This window comes from Typopeltis vanoorti, chromosome 2 (genome assembly GCF_054136105.1).
Source record: "Typopeltis vanoorti isolate ZY-2024b chromosome 2, IOZ_Tvanoo_1.0, whole genome shotgun sequence".
NCBI lineage: Eukaryota > Metazoa > Arthropoda > Arachnida > Uropygi > Thelyphonidae > Typopeltis > Typopeltis vanoorti.
Genome location: NC_143550.1, coordinates 100,157,207 through 100,177,722, shown reverse-complemented (window position 1 = coordinate 100,177,722; position 20,516 = coordinate 100,157,207). Strand labels below are relative to the sequence as shown.

General features: G+C 35.0%; 1 protein-coding gene across 1 annotated transcript in view; it reads left to right on the top strand.

Annotated features, from left to right (window-relative positions):
• LOC150109288 (calmegin-like) overlaps positions 1-20,516 on the top strand; it is a 394,668-nt gene that overhangs the window by 162,716 nt on the left and 211,436 nt on the right. The window contains exon 11 of the mRNA XM_090412401.1: positions 3,235-3,270. Coding sequence (XP_090268527.1) covers positions 3,235-3,270 — 36 coding nt within the window. The remainder of the gene's footprint in view (positions 1-3,234; positions 3,271-20,516) is intronic.

The following is a 20,516-nucleotide window of genomic DNA, read 5'->3' as shown; positions in this document are numbered from 1 at the left end:
TTCTCCCATTCTGTTTAAGTGACCATACCACCCAAGATTAGCTCTGCTAATGCATTCCTGGATGCTGACAATATGAAGTTCTTTCCTAATATTATTGTTTTTAATATGATATTGCCATTGATGCAATCTGTTCATGCCCCCTAATCTTTCTCAGGACTCTCATATCTATGGTCTCTAGTCTTTGGTCAAGTGTTTTATTTCTGACCCAACTCTCAGATCCATAAGTTAAAATTGGTTTGAACACTGTCTTGTATAAAGCTAATTTAGTGTTTTGACTAATTTCTCTCTTATTCGATATAAATTTATTCATTTGACTTCCTACCATGCCAGCTTTGTTGATTCTGTTGTATATTTTCATCTTTAATTTACCATCTTCACTAAAAATCGTGCCTAAGTAGATGAAATGTTTTACTTATTCTATAGGTTCTCCATTCACAATGCAGTTGATATTCTCAATGTTTAGTCAGGGATTCTTGCAGACTTGTAGTGGATTTATTTATAAATATAACATCATCTGCATTAACATCTCCAATTTTGAGATCAGGTTTAATACCACTTTCCTTCATAATGTGATCCATATAGATAATGAATAAGAGAGGGGATAATGTACATCCTTGTCTGACACCAGATTTAACTTTAAACCATCTTCCTGTACTTCAATTCTAACTGCTGACTTACAACTCAAATAAAGACTAAGTATTGTTTGATATAATGTCCCATTAGCATATAACTGTAGCATTTTGAATAGCTTCTCTCTTGTCACCTTGTCATATGCCTTTTCCAGATCTACAAAACTTAAATACAGATCTTTGTTATATTCCCATGATTTTTCAACTATCTGTTGTAAAGTAATAATCTGATCCTGATTCAGGCCAAAATAGTGGCCTGAATCCAGCTTGTTCTTCACCAATATATACACTTGCATATATCTTACCAGGAACACTCAGTAATGATATACCCCTGCAATTTTCACATTCAGTTTTATTTCCCTTTTTATATATGGGTACTATGAGAGCTCTGCTCCAATCATCAGGAATTTGTCCCTTTGTCCAGGCCTTCTGAATTGTTTCATTTAGCAATTTTTCAAAGTACTTACTCCATACTTCAAGGATATCTTTTTCTCCTGTTTTCATGTCACCTTTATTATCTCTAATTCCTTTTATGGCACTCTTTCCTCCATTTCTGAGCTTCTTCAACAACCTTCAGAATATCTTGCCACCTTCTTGATATTTATTTTCTATGTTCTTACCAAAGTCTTCCCATGACTTTTGTTTAGCCAGTTTTACACAGCGTTTAGCTTTCTTATGTTCACCATGGAGTGTTCTGATTTTTCCATCCTTGCAAACAACCTCACCATATTCCTCTTTGGCTGAATCGGTGTTTTCTTCAGGGCTTGCCAATGAATCTCCGAGGTTTGATTCCTGTTCTCAAACTCTTTCATTTTTTCTTGAATAATATTTGTGTATTTTAGTCTACAGTTCACATCTGAGAGCTGCTTAACTTTTATTCGCTTTAAAACTTTCTTACATGTCATTCTTTTCAATATGAAAGTCAGTTTTATCTTGCTCAAGAATAAATGGTGATCACTTTCAATTTCAAATCCTCTGTAGACTGTGGTGTCCTCCACCAGGGAGAAAACATCATCACCATCAAAATAGCATAGTCATTGAGACTTTTCTTATTCCTTGCCTCTTCTCTCCATGCGAATTTGTGTGCATTTTTATGTTAGAACATTGTGTTAGTAATAACCAGTCCATGTCCTGAGAAGAAATCCAACAGGTCTTTTCCATTATTATTGTATGTCTGACAATTATTTCTTACTCTTCTATTTAGATCCCTAACAAGGACCAACTTTTCCTTTTTTGTATCAGTTGCTTTCTCTAAAGCCAAAAAAATTCCTTCTTAGTAGAAGAACCTTCTGTTGGTCTATAACACAAATAAGTCTCATTGTTCAGTTCCCTGTTCTCATTGCTCACATCACTCTAATTGAGACTGTTTGCCTTTCAAGAAGCTTAGCCTCATATTTAGTGTTGAATACTATGGCTACTCCTTCTTTTCCTTATTGTCATTGCTTTTATAACAGTTTTAGCTTAAATTCCATAAATCTTTTGGGTCACTTATATTTGCTGAAAATTTTAGATTTTCTTTACATTGTTGCGAGATATACAGCAATGGCAACCACAAACTTGTAATAAATTACCATTCTTTCATTCATACTGTAAAAGATATCTTAAAAAACAAGATGACAGAGTGCTGATTATTGTATCCTTCCCTTATATTAAGTTCTTCGGAAGTGAGACAGCTAGATTTGATACCCATTTGCATTATACTGTGCTGTTTGCCTTCTTGTTATAGTTTACTTTTAGTGATCTTGTGAACATATGCTTTATCTCACTTGTTGCTTGTCTTTCAATAGTTGTCATTTTGTATTGGCAGGTTCCTTTATGTTGTCCATCAAGTGTATTCGTGTTCTTTCTTTCCCTCTCATGCTGTGAATCCACCATAACATAATTGCTGATTAAGCTGTGCTTGTTTATTGCTTCATTTATACTGTATTTAGCTATCACAGATGCATTTGAGTTCATATTTCTTCTGTTGAGAAATTTTTGAGAAATTGAAATATTACAAAACATAAGAGGAGTAAATATTATGATTAATTTCTGTTGAGTTTACACGTGTAACAATGATTTGCAAGTTATAAATAATTGTACATCTGTTAATTAGATTAAATTTTTATTAAAAAAAAAGTGCATGTTAACTTTTGTTGCACTTGGTTGGCTGAGTTATTGGCATCTGTTCCCCAACAGGCTGCAGGTTCAAATCCCTCCATAGGCATGGATGTTTGTGATGGTCTTTACGCAGGAGATGAATTTCATTGCCTGATGTAAGATTACTTCCCTGGTTATTTGGGGCCTAAAGTGGTTGGAAAAAATTTTCAAGTTTAGTCTCTAATGTGAGATTTCAAGATTATGTTAAAAATATAATATGTAAAGTAATAAAAAAAAAATTCACAGCCTACCACAGTACCAATGTATTCTAGGTTCATAAACTTTCATGGGTGGGAGTCATGTCAAAAAAAAATTCACTGTGAAAAAAAAAAAAGATTTAGTAAAAAAAATCAATCTTTGTGTTTTTCTAGATTATTGATATAATAGTAGTCTTGGAATTTTGAATATGCATTTTTCTTTTCTTTTTTTTTTTCCCTTTTTCTTTTTTTTTCTTTTCTTTTTGCAGAATTCCTGATCCTGATGCCAAAAAACCTAGTGACTGGTATGTTAATCTTCTTTTGAATCTGATGAAATTGTGCTGTATTGTAAATAGGGAAAGATGCCAAATATGCCACCATTATTTGATTTCTGAAATAGTCTTATAACTCCATTTATTTCATAACCATATATGATAACATAAGCTCAGTGGAAATGGACTTGACCCTGTAGTCAACATAATATAAGGCTAGAAATTAATTGCTTGTTTCCTGATTAAATTTAAAAGAATATCGACAATAAAACATACTTAAAGGTATTGAAAGTTTTTTTTCACTTGGTTATACTATAAGTTAAAGATGACAAGAAATTTTATTCTTGATTTCATCCTTTATCCATGTGTAACCAAACAAAGTTTGCATATGAAGTAACTTCACAACTGAGCTACCTGTATATAGAGGCTAATGACTTCACATCAGTTGCCTTAGTATCCCCTAATGCAAGACGCATATCCTTATAGACATGTATAAATGCTCTGCATTATGGGAAGGGCAACTACCCAGACCATCGTTGATGTTTATTGAGGTCTCATTAGTGGGGCCAGACCCAGAAGAGATACCAAGGTTGAAGTAATGCAGAAGTCATTTATTTCCCATATACATGTAGTCAAACGATGTCTCACCTTATTACTAAAATATTCTGGATTAGAGCTAGTTGTTGAAAGTTTTAAAAACTTTCAAAAAGAAATATTTTTGTGAGAGGAAGTTTGCTTAGCAAGCCAAAGGAAATGCAGAAGAATTTTGTTGTATAGTAAGGAAGAATGATTATTTAAGGATAACTTAAATGAACAGATGGAAGTGACAGAAATAGTTCAATTTGCTGAATGAGAGTGGTCACTTTGGATGAGGGCATGTTGTCCAAGTATAGGTAATGAATCGGCTGATATGATGGATACTAACATCAGACTAGACGCAAACAACTTGAGATGTTTAAAATATTGAGAAATCTTGATGTGAATTTAACCAATAGGATTGAATGGGATATTGGTCTGTGAATTATGAAAAAGTATAGGAAAATAAGTGCTCCCTGACCAGCAGTGGCAGTCTCAGAAGAGTAGAAGGAAGGCAAGATAGAGATAGCAGTTTATATGCCATTCAGTATTTCAAGAATGGTGGTTAAGGTATTGGAGAAGTTGGTTAATGGCTGATTTAATGTTTGAACTGTATTGGGGGATAAGATGGCTTTGTGAAGGGCAGGTCTGGTCTTAGTAACTTTAGTTTCTGCAATAAAGTGACAGTTGAATTGGATAAGAAAAATGACTATGCTATGATATTGTTAGATATTGCATGGAACCCTATTACATAATTTCAAGTGAATGGTAATAGCCATGAAGCTGATTGTTGAAGGATGCATATGAGAGTAGTATATGGTTGAGATAATTAAGGAGACGGTTAGTGACCGTTGGTAGTGTACTGTAGGGATCTGTTTTAGTTTACTGTTATTTTGTAAATTGATATTAGGAATGATTTGAAAAGGAATTTCTAGTTGTTTACCAATGATGCTAAATTAGTGAGAGCAGTAGTTAATAAACTGATGTTGTAGTCCTGCAGGATATACTGGCTTGGGCAAAGGGCACATTTGAGAATATTTTAGGACATTTTAGCAAAGGGTGCATTTTTGATTGAAAAGACTACATGCTGAATAATAAATAACCAAGTTTTAACTTGTTTACATTTTTTATTTATAATTATATTTCTTCGACATGTTTAACTGCCTACACAGTTAACAGTGTCTTCAGGAGGTTGCTTAACATAAGTAAAAAATCAACATAAAATGTTTTTCAACAGTTGGCAATGTCTATAAATTGCAAATACTGGAATCATAGTTTAATCACTAGTATCATTAAGCATGTTACATGCTACATTGTTGTGCAAGCTCTGTATGTGATTGCTGGCATAGAAGAGGTCTTGAATGTTAGACATTAATTGATGACTTTCAGATGTTGTGAAAGATCATTCCTTGATTTGTATTTAGCATGCTTTTGAGCGAATGACCTGGAGGACTCCTAGACCTATCGAAGTAATTCTCTTCTTAGTAGGACATGGGGGAATGCTTGCCAATTTACTGTCATTTTCTTTGAGGATCTGCACTACAAGTCTGCCTTTTTCCTTTTTGTTTTCAACATCATCTATATGTTCTTTGTTGCAGATTTTGAAACTTCTCCCAGTTTGACCTATGTACATCTTTCCACAAGAACACTAAATTTTGTATACACCTGGATGTTTAGAAAATGGAACTTTGTCTTTAAGGGAAATAAAGTGAATGTGAGAAGTATAGATGAATTTCTCTGATTGTTCAAGGCAAAATTTATGAGCTTACTTGAGAAGCTAAGAAAATTATGGAAGAGAAAATTTGAGAAAAGCAATCTGGATTTATCCATTTAAATAGGAGTTATCACTCAAGTTTTTACATTGAGAAAGCTCAGAAATCATGGGAATATTACGCGATCTGTATTTAAGTTTTGTAGATTTGGAAGAACAAGTACATGATATTATGCTTAAATGGTGTAAACAGGACATTTTAATGAGCAATATATAGCATTTATATCAAATGAGAAGTTAGGACCACCTATTGGTTAATGTTAGGATTGCCTATGGGTCAATACACATTCCTTTTAGGAATGTCAAGAACAGAATTGATTTCTGAGCCAATGCTCATTCTTCACATTCACATAGTGTGTTCCATTAGTAGGCATCCACCTGAAAATATTGATCAGATGAGGATGGCAACTGGCAATTTGGTTCTTAGCTGACTAAATTGTGTTGGTTTAAATCAATACAGAATGCAAAATGATGGTGTAACATAATGAGATTTCATGCTGACTAGAAAGTTATTAGGTTAAACAATGCCTCCACTGTTTTTGTTAGGAAACCAAGGCAAACAGTGGTCAACTAAACAAACTCAGCATAATTACTGATGGAAAAGAAACTAACAGAAGAACTGGGAAAGTTCCACTTAGATGGAATCACAAAGATAAAGAATAAAATAGAAAAGATTCTGTTAAATAATAAATATAAGCTTTTATATTCAGCCAGTAGATCAGGGAAAAGGAGTAATACTCAACATTAAACACAAAGATAATACTTGATTGTCATGCCATTTCAAGTAGGGTGAATGTGGGCACATATCCATATCAGTTTTACAGCAAAACTTATTTGTGGTTGTGATTTCAGAGAAGGTTTAATTCTACTAAGGAAGAAGTGGAGGAATTTTTGAGTCATCAGAGAAGGCAGACTGACATAGAAATTAAAAACTGTTCTAGGTATTTAAACAGCAGAGTAAGAAATGAAATGCCAGATATATATAAATGTTTTCATAAAATTTGGAGAAAATGGCAGTTTTTTGACAGTTGCTAATTAGGTTTTATTAACACATGAGACTATGAGATAGCCAACTATGAATTATCTAAACAGGGAGCCAATTAATAATTTTGTGTTTGTTGTGCAGTAGTTTGTCGGACTAAAAGATAATTCATAGTAGATACAGGTATTTCACAAGGGGAAAATGAAAAGCTTGACAGAGAGAGTAAATATAAAGAACTAAATAATTATTAAAAGTGAATAAATTAGAGAAGAAATTCATTGGAGCTGGTGTGTTTTGTTGCTGGCTCAGTTTCTAGACTAGCATGTAAAGAGTGTATGTGTTCAGCTCATTAGAAGCAAGTGTCTCCAAGGTTACATTAATATCAACATGCAGTTACCATAAGCTGCTTATCTTTTTGCAGGTGTAAACTAATTTTTCTTTAGGAGCCCATATATGAGATATCTCGTACATGCCAAATATAAAAACTATTTATTTATATATCAACTAAAGATAAACAAGAATAAATGATTTTAGTTTACTTTACTTTAAGGAAAAAAATGTAGATAAAATGAAAAATATAAGAGGAATTATATATTTTTAAAGAGAAAAAACATGTTCTTTGGCACTCATAGCAAATTGATAAGTGGCTTGGCTTATGGTAACTGTGCAGGTGTTAGTGCTGCTTGAACGAACTTGACAATATCATGTTGGTTTAGAAGCTTTGAATCAGTAATATAAACACACAAGATGATCTTACAACTTTAATAAAAGAAAAGCTTAGTCAGAGTGAAAAAATGTATCAGCAGTTATATATTTCTGAAGAGAAAATACAATATTTAGCAAGTTAACATATTAGGTTAACAGTAGTCAGTATTAGACATACCAACTAATCAGTGACCAGCAGTATGGATTCTGCCACTCACAATCTACAGCTGATCTTCTTGCTTTCACTACCCACCACTGGACTCAAGCCATTAAAAAATTTGAAGAAACTCACGTGGTCACCCTCAACATTTCAAAAGCATTTGATCGGGTTTGGCCCATTGCCTACTTAACAAACTGCTATTCTATGGTTTGCTTTCCACACTCTGCAACTGGATTGTCAACTTTCTCACTGGTTACCCACTTTGTGTCATGGTGGACGGTTAACTCTCCTCAGATTTCCCCCACCAATGCAAAAGTATCCCATGGTTCTGTTTTTTCACCCCCTCTCTTCTTGTATATAAATGACCTGCTCTCACAGACTTCCAATCCTATCCACAGCTTTGCCAATGACAGTACACTCCATTCCTCCTTTTTATTGAACAAACCTTGTGCTCAAGTATTAGAATCCTTAAGATCTATCATGACCTGAACTCTGATCTCCTAGCTTCGCAGTGAGGCAAGGACAGCCTTGTAAACTTCAATGCCACTAAAACTCAGTCCTGTCTGATCTCTTGCAAGAAGAGCTCACATCCCTCCCCTTTACCTTCAGTAATATTGAGATATCCAAACATGATCAGATTTCTCTTCTTGGACTGACCTGCACCTTTGATCCTTCCTTGCAGAACCACATTTCAACTATAGCTTCTGCAGCTGCCAAAAGATTTGGTGTACTTTTTTGCACAAGACACTACTTCACACCTTCACATCTGCCAACTCTATACAAAGCCCAGATCTACCCGGCCATGGAATGTTGCTCCCATATTTGGGGTGGTGCACCAAAGATTGCTCTCTAAGATTGATTTTCCCTCTCTCTAGAAGAGTACAATCCAGCTAATTAATGATAACTCTCTCACATATCCACTTCAATCTCACAGATGTTCAGTTTCTGACTGTACCCCTTTACAGATACTTTCATGGACAGTGCTCTGCTGAATTGACCTATTATTCTTTCGCTCTCCTCCAAAATCACTTAAACAAGAGTTACTGCTAACCAACACCCTTTTACATTCCATCTTGAAACTCACTGAACTAACTTTACTGCTTCCTCTTTCATTCCATCTACTTCTGTCCTTTGGAATAGTTTCTTCCACTCTACCTGCCTCATAGATTGCAGCCTTCAGCTGTTTAAGCAAAATGTGAACAGATTCCTCCTTTCTTCTATACCTCTTGCCCCCACATGGCACTAATGTTTGATAGGTCTCATGGCCTTTTGTGTATGGATCAGATAAAAAATAAAGATGAGTACAAATTCATGTGGATCAAGACAGCGATCAACAAGACCTCTTATTTTGTATTATGATCAGTTACATTCTATTTCAAATCTACCATATACACATTCAGGATATGAGTATATGGTGGATTTGAAATAGAATGTAACAGCCACTTTAAGCAGTGTTTTAAGCAAGATAAAAATGAATGTCTTTATTGAAAAGCAAAATATGTTAAGTTTTTAAAAAGAATATCAAGCAGCTCTTAAAGATGAACTTGTAGACTGAAATATAAACATTATTAGAGAAAAATGAAAGAGATTGAAAACAAAAGTAAACCATGAGATCTCGGTAGCACTTGAAGAAACACACTGATTCAGCCAAGGAGATGTGGTTTCAAAATTAGAAAAGTAAGATATCAGTAAGGTATAGAGACCGTTTAGGAAAAGAAGAAAGTATATCAGAACTTAAAGTTGGTCAACAGATGCCCTTAAAGAATACAAAGAAAAATATAAGAAAGCTAATTTGTGTATGAAATTAACTAAATAAAACTTATAGGAAGACTTTAGCAAGAATATATAAAGATAAATAAATATGAAGGTGACAAAAATTTTGGTGGTTAAAAAAAAAACCTAGGAAAGGCAAAAAAAAGTACTACAAAAAAAATTGATGACAAAGATGTTACAAAAACTGACATCGATTATTCTGGATATCTGGAGTATTTATTTTGAAAGACTTAAATGAAACAAGATGGAACAGTAGTAGGAAATATTCATGAGAAACATAATATGGAGAGTTGTACAGTAAGTGGCCTCTCGCAATGAGTCTTCGGACTACTTGGAGGCATCACGAATAATAATAATTAGGAGTACTTTCAACTTGAAAACCTCCAGACACCTGAAATCTTCAGAAGCATTTGGAGTAGATATTAAACCAGAAATGCTCAAATTTCGAGGTATGAAAGTTTATGGTAGCTGAGCTATGTAATTCAAAAATCATGGTTAAAAGACAAAATTTTGGATGATTGGAATAATGCTGTCATCCAGCTATAAAAAAGGGAAATAAGAATGTGAGCATTGTAGAACAGTGATTCTCGAGCTATGGGGTGTGCCCCAAATGGAGCACCTAAGGGTGGGAGAAGAAAGTGAAAATCCAAGTTTCCTTTGATTGAAAAAAGGAATCGAAAAAAACAACAACTGAAAAACTACTTTATTGAAACAAAAGCATTTAATGAAACTATTTATTGACACAAAAGCATAAAATACACTCTGAACATAAAATAATAAAATGTATAAAATCCACAGTATTGAATAAACGAGTTATGTTTACAGGAACATATCAGTATTGCAAAATATACAGAGCAACTAACTAAAACTAAACAATAACAATGAATCTAAAAATTAATGGCTTCCTTGGGCCTGAGTTGCAGAGAAAAGCTTTTCATATGATATTGAAAATTGACACTTAGTTCTCTTTCTATAATAACTGAGATCTATATTTTGTTTTTAAGGCAACCACTGCAGAAAACCCGATTTCACGAAGGTAAGATGTTGGAAATGGAAAAAGTGCATGAAAAGCTGTTGACTTTACTGCAGAAAATTCATCAACACCGGCCCAAAATTCAAACAGTGGTTTAAATGCAAATTGTCTTTTGATTTTTCCATTTGATGTGAAGTCTATAAATTGTTCCTTTTCTTCAATTGAGAAACCTTCAGGGGTAATTTGAAACGGTTTTCTAACCCACTCGTACATTGCCATTATGTTGTCGGTTATAAAATAGTTTCTAAAATTCTTCGTTAATATTGTTAAATGATTTTCAATAGATGCAAATAAAACTTTGTGTTGCTCTTCTGTCTTGTAGGTTTTGATGAAATCATCCACATTTGCAAACATTTCTAATTTTTGTTGCTTTACCTTTTTTGTTCCACAACTCTAGTTTTTTATGAAAAGCATTGATTTTGTCACTCATCTCTAAGATGTGTATTTTTTCCTTGGAGTTGCACATTTAATATATTTAGTTTCTTTAGAAACTAAATATATTAAAATATGTCCACCAAGTAACTCAATTTTATCACAAATAAGTGGTCTCTAAACTTCTGCTTCTTTGTGATTTTCCTTATTCCAAGAAGATTGCTATTTCATCTCTTAATTTGTAAACATGTAAACATTTTTCCTGTGATAACCATCCTATCTCACAGTGAAATAGTAATGCTGAATGTTCTGCTCCAGCCATGTCTTTGCAAAGCTCAGAAAACAGTCTTGATTTTAAGGGTCTTGTTTTTATATAATTCACCAGGGTTATAACTGTTGTTAACACAATGTTTAGACCGGGACTTATTTCCTTTGCAGCAAGAGCTTCTCTATGAATCATGCAATGTGTCCAAATATATTGTGGGCATTTTTCCCCTCACAAGGGCTTTTAAACTTTTAAACCTTCCAGACATAACTCGAGCACCATCAGTGCAAATTCCAACACAATTTTTTCAATGTATGTTTGTCTTGCATATAAAATCATCCAATATTTGAACAATTCAAGTGCTGTGGCTGTTTTTTCTACTGGTTTACAAAACAATAACTCTTCAACTGCTGATAATCCATTGCAAAATCAAACATAAGCAATTAACTGACAATCCTTGTTGCTATCTGTCGCCTCATCAAGCTGAATTGAGAATAATTGGTCACAAAGCTTCAACAAAAGTTGTTGCTGTATATCTTCACATATATCACCAATTTGCCGAGCAATAGTATCATTTGATAGAGGTATGCACTGTAGTTATTCAGAAAAACTTTCTCCACACATAGTTTAAACAATATCAATCGCAGCTGGCAGAATTAGGTCTTCTCTGATAGTGTGGGCTTTTTGCAGCTAGCTATTTTATATGCAACTTTGTAAGAAGCTAGTAAAGCTTTTTCATTTACAGAGAAAGCTTTTTTAATGCTAGATTTTTGCTTTTCAAAACAGCAAAAAGCATCAGTTTGGCAGTAAATACCTCTTGAGGTTTGTTAACATACTCCTTAAAACATTTGAAAACACTTCTAAGTTTATTCAGTTTCATGCTATCAGCTGCCAAAATTTTCGAACAAATAACACACAGTGGTCTTTCTTCTTCATTTACTTCAGTTGTTGTAAAACCAAAATCTAAATATTCTGCTGTGTACTGTATTGATTTTTCTTTTGGAATGATATTCTGTTAACCTGAATTTGTTGATGTCGACGCTTCACAGCCATCAGATGCCTGCTTACGTCCAGTTAAAAATTTATCCATTTATCTACACTAGAAAAGATTGTTTTTATACCATGTATCACAGTTGTTACGAACAGGAGTAAAACAAAGCCGACCATCAATTTCTTACTGTTGCAGTGTTACTGCCATCTTGACACTTCAAGCCTTATTTATACTTGCAGAAACATTTCCAGAACATTTGAGACTTTCTGTGATGAAATCGCAAATGTTTCCAAAATGCCAATACGATTCAACATTCTGTGCAGTGATGCCAGATCTATACAATTTTTGAAAGATTTGATGACATATTTAAATTTGTATGAATATTTAAAAATTTTAATTAATTCATAGTTTTTTTTTTTTTTGTTTTTGTTTTGTCAGTGTCTCAACACAAGAACTGAAAGGGCAAAGGTTGGGTGGGGGGGCTGCCACAAAAACTAATATTTAAAAATGGGGCACACATGAAAGAAGGTTGAGAAACACTAGAGGAATTTCTCTACTTGGGAGTGTTCTAGATACTTGGCAAGATTTCTTCTTCTCTTCTGCTCATAACAAGTTGAATTCCTCAAAGACGAATTTTTGCCATTTCTTTCTTTCTGCTATCTTTTTATGAAGGTGTTAGGTAAGATTTATTCAAACATATTGAATGAGACTAAGAAATTTAGAAGTTCATCATCATCAAATTCCTGCTATGTACCCTCAAGAGGTGTACAGGATATGACAGTACTACATGAAAAAATTACATCATTACTAACTTCCTATCTACAATTTTCCTCCAAATCAGTCTGTTACTTGTCAAGACTCCAACATTATCAGATCTTATATTTCTATCGTCTAAGGCACTTTGTACCATATCAATCCACCTATATCTTGGTCTTCCTCTGGGTCGTTTTCCTGCCAACCTGGCAGAGAACACTTGTTTTGCTAATCTTTCCTCTCCCATTCTATTTAAGTGACCATACCACCTGAGATTAGCTCTGCTAACGCATTCCTGGATGCTGACAATGTCAAGTTCTTTCCTAATATCCTCATTTTTAATATGATATTGCCATTGATGCCATCTGTTCACGCCTCTAATCTTTCTCAGGACTCTCATATCTGCGGTCTCTAGTCTTTGGTTAAGTGTTTTACTTCTGACCTAGCTCTCAGATTCATAAGTTAAAACTAGTTTGAACACTGTCTTGTATACAGCTAATTTAGTGTTCCGACTAATTTCTCTCTTATTCCATATGAATTTATTCAATTGACTTTCCACCATACCAGCTTTGCTGATTCTGTTGTCTATTTCTATATTTAATTTACCATCTTCAGTAAAAATTGTGCCTAAGTAGCTGAAATGTTTTACTTGTTCGACAGGTTCTCCATTCACAACACAGTTGACATTTTCAATGATTCTGCCTATTTTCATTGTCTTTGTCTTTTTATTGCTGACCTTCATACCATATCTATTACAACAGCTATTCAATTTAGTCAGAGAATCTTGCAGACTTGTAGCGGATTTATTTAGAAGTATAACATCATCCGCATAAAGCAAAGAGCTGATATTAACATCTCCAATTTTGATATCAGGTTTAATACCACTTTCCTTCATAATGTGATCCATATAGATAATGAATGACAGAGGGGATAATGTACATTCTTGTCTCACACCAGATTTAACATTAAACCATCTTCCTGTACTTCCTTCAATTCTAACTGCTGACTTACAACTCAAATAAAGACGAAGTATTGCTTGATATAATGCCCCGTTGACACCATATAACTGCAGCGTATTGAATAGCTTCTCTCTTGGCACCTTGTCATATGCCTTTTCCAAATCGACAAAACTTAAATACAGATCTTTGTTATATTCCCATGCTTTCTCAACTATTTGTCGTAAAGTGAAGATCTGATCTCGACATCCTCTATTTTGCCTGAATCCAGCTTGTTCTTCACCAAGCTTTTCTTCCACAATTCTTCTCAACCGTTTCTCAAGTATACTGGAATAGATCTTGCCAGGAACACTCAGTAGGGAAATACCTCTGTAATTCTCACATTCAGTTTTATTTCCCTTTTTATATATGGGTACTATGAGAGCTCTACTCCAATCATCGGGAATTCGTCCCTCTGTCCAGGCTTTCTGAACTATGCATTGCAGCCACTGTAAGACTTTTATACCACCATACTTCAGCATTTCTGGTCGAATATCATCTACTCCTGCTGCCTTTCCGCATTTCAAGTCTTTGATGGCTTTTTCTACTTCAAGTATGGATATGTATTCCTGACTGCATGCCTTGTCAGTGTTTTTTATCACTGTGCTGTGATCACTGCTTGTTTCATTTAGCAGTTTTTCAAAGTAATTACTCCATACTTCAAGGATATCTTTTTCTCCTGTTTTCATGTCACCTTTATTATCTCTAACTCCTTTTACAGCACTCTTTCCTCCATTCCTAAGCTTCTTCAACAACTCCAGAATATTTTGCCACCTTCTTGATATTTATTTTCTGTATTCTTGCCAAATTCCTCCCATGACTTTTGTTTAGCTAGTTTTACACACTGTTTAGCTTTAATCTAACTGATAAGCTTAGGCGTTGCTGGTTATTCATTACTTATTTTTTTCACGGTATTAACAACACCACAAACACTTTTATCAACAAGGATGTTTTATTAACACTAATATTTCGCTGATTTTCAAATCAGCATCATCAGAGCACAACACACATGTAAACGCGACAGTGAGTGAAACAATATAATTGCAGAAAGACAAAAGATCTAAAGTCCTATTTTTGGCGCCCTCTAACGAGAAAAATAAAAAAAAAAAGCAGCAGTTATCCAGGAGTTTTTCTTAGGATAACCGTCTCCCAAATTTTTGGCAAATTAATGCAACCATATTTGTTAAGGTTGGGAGAATTCTTCAAAGCCATTGCTGACTCAAAAAATAGTCTTTCAGATCTATAACGACTCCTAAATAGCACATTCGTTTTTCTCCATCTAATCCTGTGTGAAGGAGTGTCCAAAGCGGGGTCTGCCAGTCCCGACTTGCCATAGTAATAGTAGCGAATGTATCTTTCATGTTCTTCCAGGCGGATGTTCACTGATCTTCCTGTTTGCCCATAATAGGCCAAGTCACAGTCACATGGAACTTCATACACTCCTGGGTGTGCTAAAGGGTGAAGTTTATCCTTTGGTGAGCGGATCAGAGTTGCCAACTTCACATGATACTTGAAGGTGGTGCGAAGGCCATGTTTCACCAATACTTTGGCTATCTTTTCCGATGTACCTCTGATATAGGGAATAGAAATGGTCATGTTGTATTCTTGTGTATTGGGGGGGGGGCAAAGTAATGGGCCTATGTAGTATTTTTTCTATTTTGTAGGGATTGTAGCCGTTGGCTACGAACGTATGGCGCAGGTACTGGAGTTCAGTGGTCAGAGCTGTATCGTTAGAACAAATGGCTCTGGCTCTGTGTGTCAGTGTTTTTAAAATGCGGTACTGTTGGACTGGATGATGATGTGATTGTTTATGTAGGTATCTTCCTGTGTGTGTAGGCTTCCTGTAAATAGAAAAAGATAGTGATCCATCTGAAAGGCGGGTGACTAATGTGTCAAGAAATGGTAAACAGTTATTTGATTCTTTTTCTACTGTGAAGTGAATTTTGGGGTGTTGGCTGTTTAGGTAGGTGACAAAAGCATCCAAAGTGTCTTGTCCATGGGGCCAGATGGCAAACACATCATCTACATAGGCGCAACCACACTAGTGGCTTGTATGTAGCTGTGGTAAGTACTTTGTTTTCAAAGTGTTCCACGTAGAAATTTGCTAACGGGGAGGAGAGGGGGGAACCCATAGCAGTACCATTAATCTGTTTGTAGAAACTCTACAAACAGATTAATGGTACTGCTATGCCCCCCCCCCCCCGGTTATCCTAAGAAAAACTCCTGGATAACTGCTGCTTTTTTTTTTTTTTTTTTTTTTTTTTTTTCTTCTCTTGTTAGAGGGCGCCAAAAATAGGACTTTAGATCTTTTGTCTTTCTGCAATTATATTGTTTCACTCACTGTCGCGTTTACATGTGTGTTGTGCTCTGATGATGCTGATTTGAAAATCAGCGAAATATTAGTGTTAATAAAACATCCTTGTTGATAAAAGTGTTTGTGGTGTTGTTAATACCGTGAAAAAAAAAAAAGAAAAAAATAAGTAATGAATAACTGTTTAGCTTTCTTACATTTGTCTCTGTATTCTGTAAGAGTAAAAGGTGACTTATTTGCCAGAAACGTTTGATATGCTTTCTTCTTTTCCTTCACTGCCTCTTTAACTTCCTGTGTGCACCAGGGAGTTCTGATTTTTTTATCCTTGCACACAACCTCACCACATGCCTCTCTGGCAGAATCAATCAATGTTTTCTTCAGAGTTTGCCACTGAATCTCCAAGGTTTGATTACTGTTCTCAAACTCTTTCATTTTCTTTTCAATAATCTTTCTGTATTTTAGTCTACAATTCACATCTGAGAGCTGCTCAACTTTTATTCGCTTTAGAACTTTCTTACATATTATTCTTTTCAATATGAAATTCAATTTTATCCTGCTCAAGACTAAATAGTGATCACTTCCAATTTCAAATCCTCTGTACACTCTGGTGTCCTGCACCAGGGAGAAGACATCACTATCAACAATAACATAGTCAATGAGACTTTTCTTATTCCTACCCTCTTCTCTTCATGTGAGTTTGTGCACATTTTTATGTTGGAACATGGTGTTAGTAATAACCAGTCCATGTCCTGAGAAGAAATCCAACTGATATTTGCCATTATTATTAGCTTTGCTCTTTTCTCCTAATTTTCCCAAAATATTTTTGTATGTCTCGCAATCATTTCCTACTCTGCTATTTAGATCCCCAACAAGGACCAACTTTTCCTTTTTCATTGTGTCAGTTGCTTTTTCTAGAGCGTCAAAAAATTCCTCCACTTCTACCTTAGTAGAACCTTCTGTGGGACCATAGGCACAAATAAGTCTCATTGTCCAGTTTCCCATTCTCATATTTGCCCACATTACTCTACTTGAGACTGACTGCCATTCAAGAAGATTAGCCTCGTATTTTGTGTTGAATACTATGGCTACTCCTTCTTTTCCTTGATTGTCATTGCCTGAATATAACATTTTGTATTTATTGCTCAGAAAGATCTCACCAGTTTTGGTCTTTTTTGGTTCAATTACCCCTATTATGTCGATCTGGTACTTATCTAATTCCTCAGCTAGCTCCATTTCTTTGCCATTCAGGCTTCTTATGTTGATAGTACTGATCTTTAACTCTGGTGATGTTGAGTTGGGGTTTGTTTTCAGATTTGTTCCAGTAGCTGACTTTTCGCTGTTCGCCCTGGTTCCCTGCAAAAACAACGGGGGCCTTGTTTAACCGGGCGACGCCTCAGCTGGCATGAAATTTTGTCATGTTGTACCATCATTTTTTATTTTGGTTTAACCAATAAGAATACAATTTGGTCGGCTAAATCCCAAATTGCCAGCCCATCCTCGTTCATTCAGTATCAAAGTAGATACCCAACAGGGTGCACCACGAGAAGGTGAGGATTGGACATTAGGTCAGAAGCCCTGGTCGGTTCTCCGCATTCCTTTAAAGGCTATGTGGAGGTCTCCTCTCAGTTATGCAGCTTTGACCCTTAAGCACCCCAATTTAAAAGTTAAACTTGGAAAATAGCTGCTAGGTTAAAACCAAATAGGAGTTTTCACTTTACTTTGTGCAGATGCTATACAATTGAACTTGGTTATAACTTTATTCTTTCACAATGTTGATACTGTTGAAGAGGACAAAGAATACTTTTTACACCATGTTCTAACTCATGAATAATTGAGACTTAGGGTGTAGGGGATGTGGCCAACTTTTATGTTCTGTGCCCCAATTTTTTCACATATGAGTTCAGATGCACCAAACAAATCTTCTACCCTTAAAAGTTCTCTGTAACAATATGTCAATATAGACATGATATATTGATTTAATATAAAAACAAGATAAACATTACTTACCTTAATGAGACGTTTGAGTCTGTTTTGATTTTGCCAGGCTTTTAATGTTTGGAATTAAATTAGTTATTTAGAGCAGCAGAGAATTCTTCAAATTTGAATCAGTCAATTGCACCCTCATTTTGCTTTTAATCAATTTCATGGCTGAAAATGCTTGTTCACATCTGTATCTAGAATCTCTTCTAGAAAAGTATGAACATTATTTTTCAGTTTCTGAAATCTACTCAGAACCTGTCCTCTAGAAAGCCAACACACTTCACAATGAAGAATGGGATAGTAATATTCCAAATCTAACATTTCACAATATTCTTTGAATTCTTTCTGTTTAATCCTCTTGCTCTAATTTTATTTACACATTTTAAAACTGATAACATAACATGCTGCAAATTTAACATTTTTCCGCACAGTGACTCTTGGTATATAATGCAATGATATTTTATTCAATGATATTACAAAAAAGTATTCAAGCAAAGATGTAGACCCAGCCGCTTTACCCATGGACAGTGCTCCGTCAGTACAAACATGATGTTTACTAGTGTCTGCTTGTATATTATTTTCTAGGCATGATTTTACTTTCTCAAATATGTCTGATCCTCTTGTTTTTCCATGAAGTGATTCAAGACCAATAAGTTCTTCAAAAATGTTAATTATCAATTCCACTTATAAAAATGCTTAACAGATTACATCACATATTTGTCAGCAGATTCGTCCAAAGCTAAAGAAAAGAAAGTACAAGTACAGACAAAGTCTTTCAGTTACTAAAATATATCACGAGACAGTTCTTTGGTGCATCTGGTAAATGTTTGCTTTGACAGAGCAATTTCATATACTTTCGATATTTTTATGATCAAAAGATCATGCAAGTATTTGGCGACAAGAGTTAACAATTTCTTCTCCATCAGAGAAAGACTTCTGTTTAATGGCAATGCTAAAGCAATTTTGTAGACTGCTTCTGTCTTTGCCCAACTTTCATAACTTGTTTTAACAAACATGTTTCATCTTCTTTTGATTTCTTCCTTTTCCTTAATCAACTTCTCTCTGTAACTCAGACCAAAGCACTAGCTTTGGTTTTCCTTCTATTTCAGTCTGATGTTATGTTTTATTATTATTATTAGTAGTAAGAGAGACCTTCAGGGAGTCAGGGACTCATCGAGGGAGGCCACATACTACACGCACCAGCTATCATACGAGGGTAGTCTGAAATGTTCTTAGCCTAACAATGAAGAAATAAATTTATAATTTCAAAATAATTTTTATTTTTTCAACATAAGCTCCCTCCATATTTAAGACTAATATATTTATTCCAGCGATGCTCCAGCGCCATTATCTCATCCCTGTAGTGGTTCTCAGATCTGCAAAATACCCTTCTACAGCTGCAATCACCTCTTGATTCAAAGAAAAACACTGATCAGCGAGGAAGAGTTTTAGTTTTGGGGGAGAGATAGAAGTCAGAGGGAGCCAAATCTGGGGAATAGGGTGGATGTTGCAACAATTCATAGTGCAGATCCCTTAATTTTCCCATTGCCAAACACCTTTGTGGACAGGTGCATTGTCCTGATGAAAGACGATTTTTTCTTCTGCAAACCGATGTTTTTCTTATGAATTTTTTCATCTAGTCTGGTTAAAAGATCAGAATAACATTCCCTGGTTATTGTTTTATCCTTTTCAAGATAATTAATAAACAAAATGCCTTTAGCATCCCAAAACACCGATGCCATGACCTTTCCTGCTGATGGAACTGACTGTCTTCTTTGGTGCCGAGCAGCCGACTTCTGTTCACTGTTTTGACTGCTGTTTGGATTCTGGTGTGTAATGGTGAATCTAAGTCTCATCCATGCTAATAAAAAGCTTGTGCAAAGCTTTTTCACTTGCAATTCTTCATGCAAAATATATCCTACACGTTCTTTTGAAATACCTATAGTCTCAGCAATTTCACGCACTTTGACTCGCTGATCATCCAATACCATATCGTGCACCCGATCCATGATTTCTGGTGTTACACTTTTTGGATGTCCTTCTCGTGGGTCATCTTCAAGGCTGGTAGGCCACATTTAAACTCAGCATCCCATTTCTTAATAGTCGAAAATGAAGGAGAAGAGTACCCATAAACTTTTATGGACTTTGAATGAATTTTTTTTGGCATTAAATCTTCTTTTACGAAGAATTTTATAGCCGCACGACACTCAATTTTATCCATTTTAAGGGATACAAACAACACTTTCGATTCAGACAGTTGTATAAAACAAACTACTTGATAGAACGATTTGCAGTTTCACACGTATGCTTATGACAGATATACCAACTTAGAAAAAAAAACTTGCTGATAGTGTTGCCATCTATGGTCGAGGCCAAGAACTTTTCAGACCACCCTCGTACTTATTCTTGAATTTATTCACACTGCTTGCACTCGCAACATCCAATGGCAATCCATTACAATCATGCACCACGGTGTGAGAGAAAAATCTAGCTCTCACTCCCTTCTTAGCGGCATTCATTCTCAGCTATTCTTTCCTCACCCTACATAAATTGAAAAATTCCATGAATTGATATCTTGTATGACCCTTTCAGAAGTTTGTAACTCCATATCA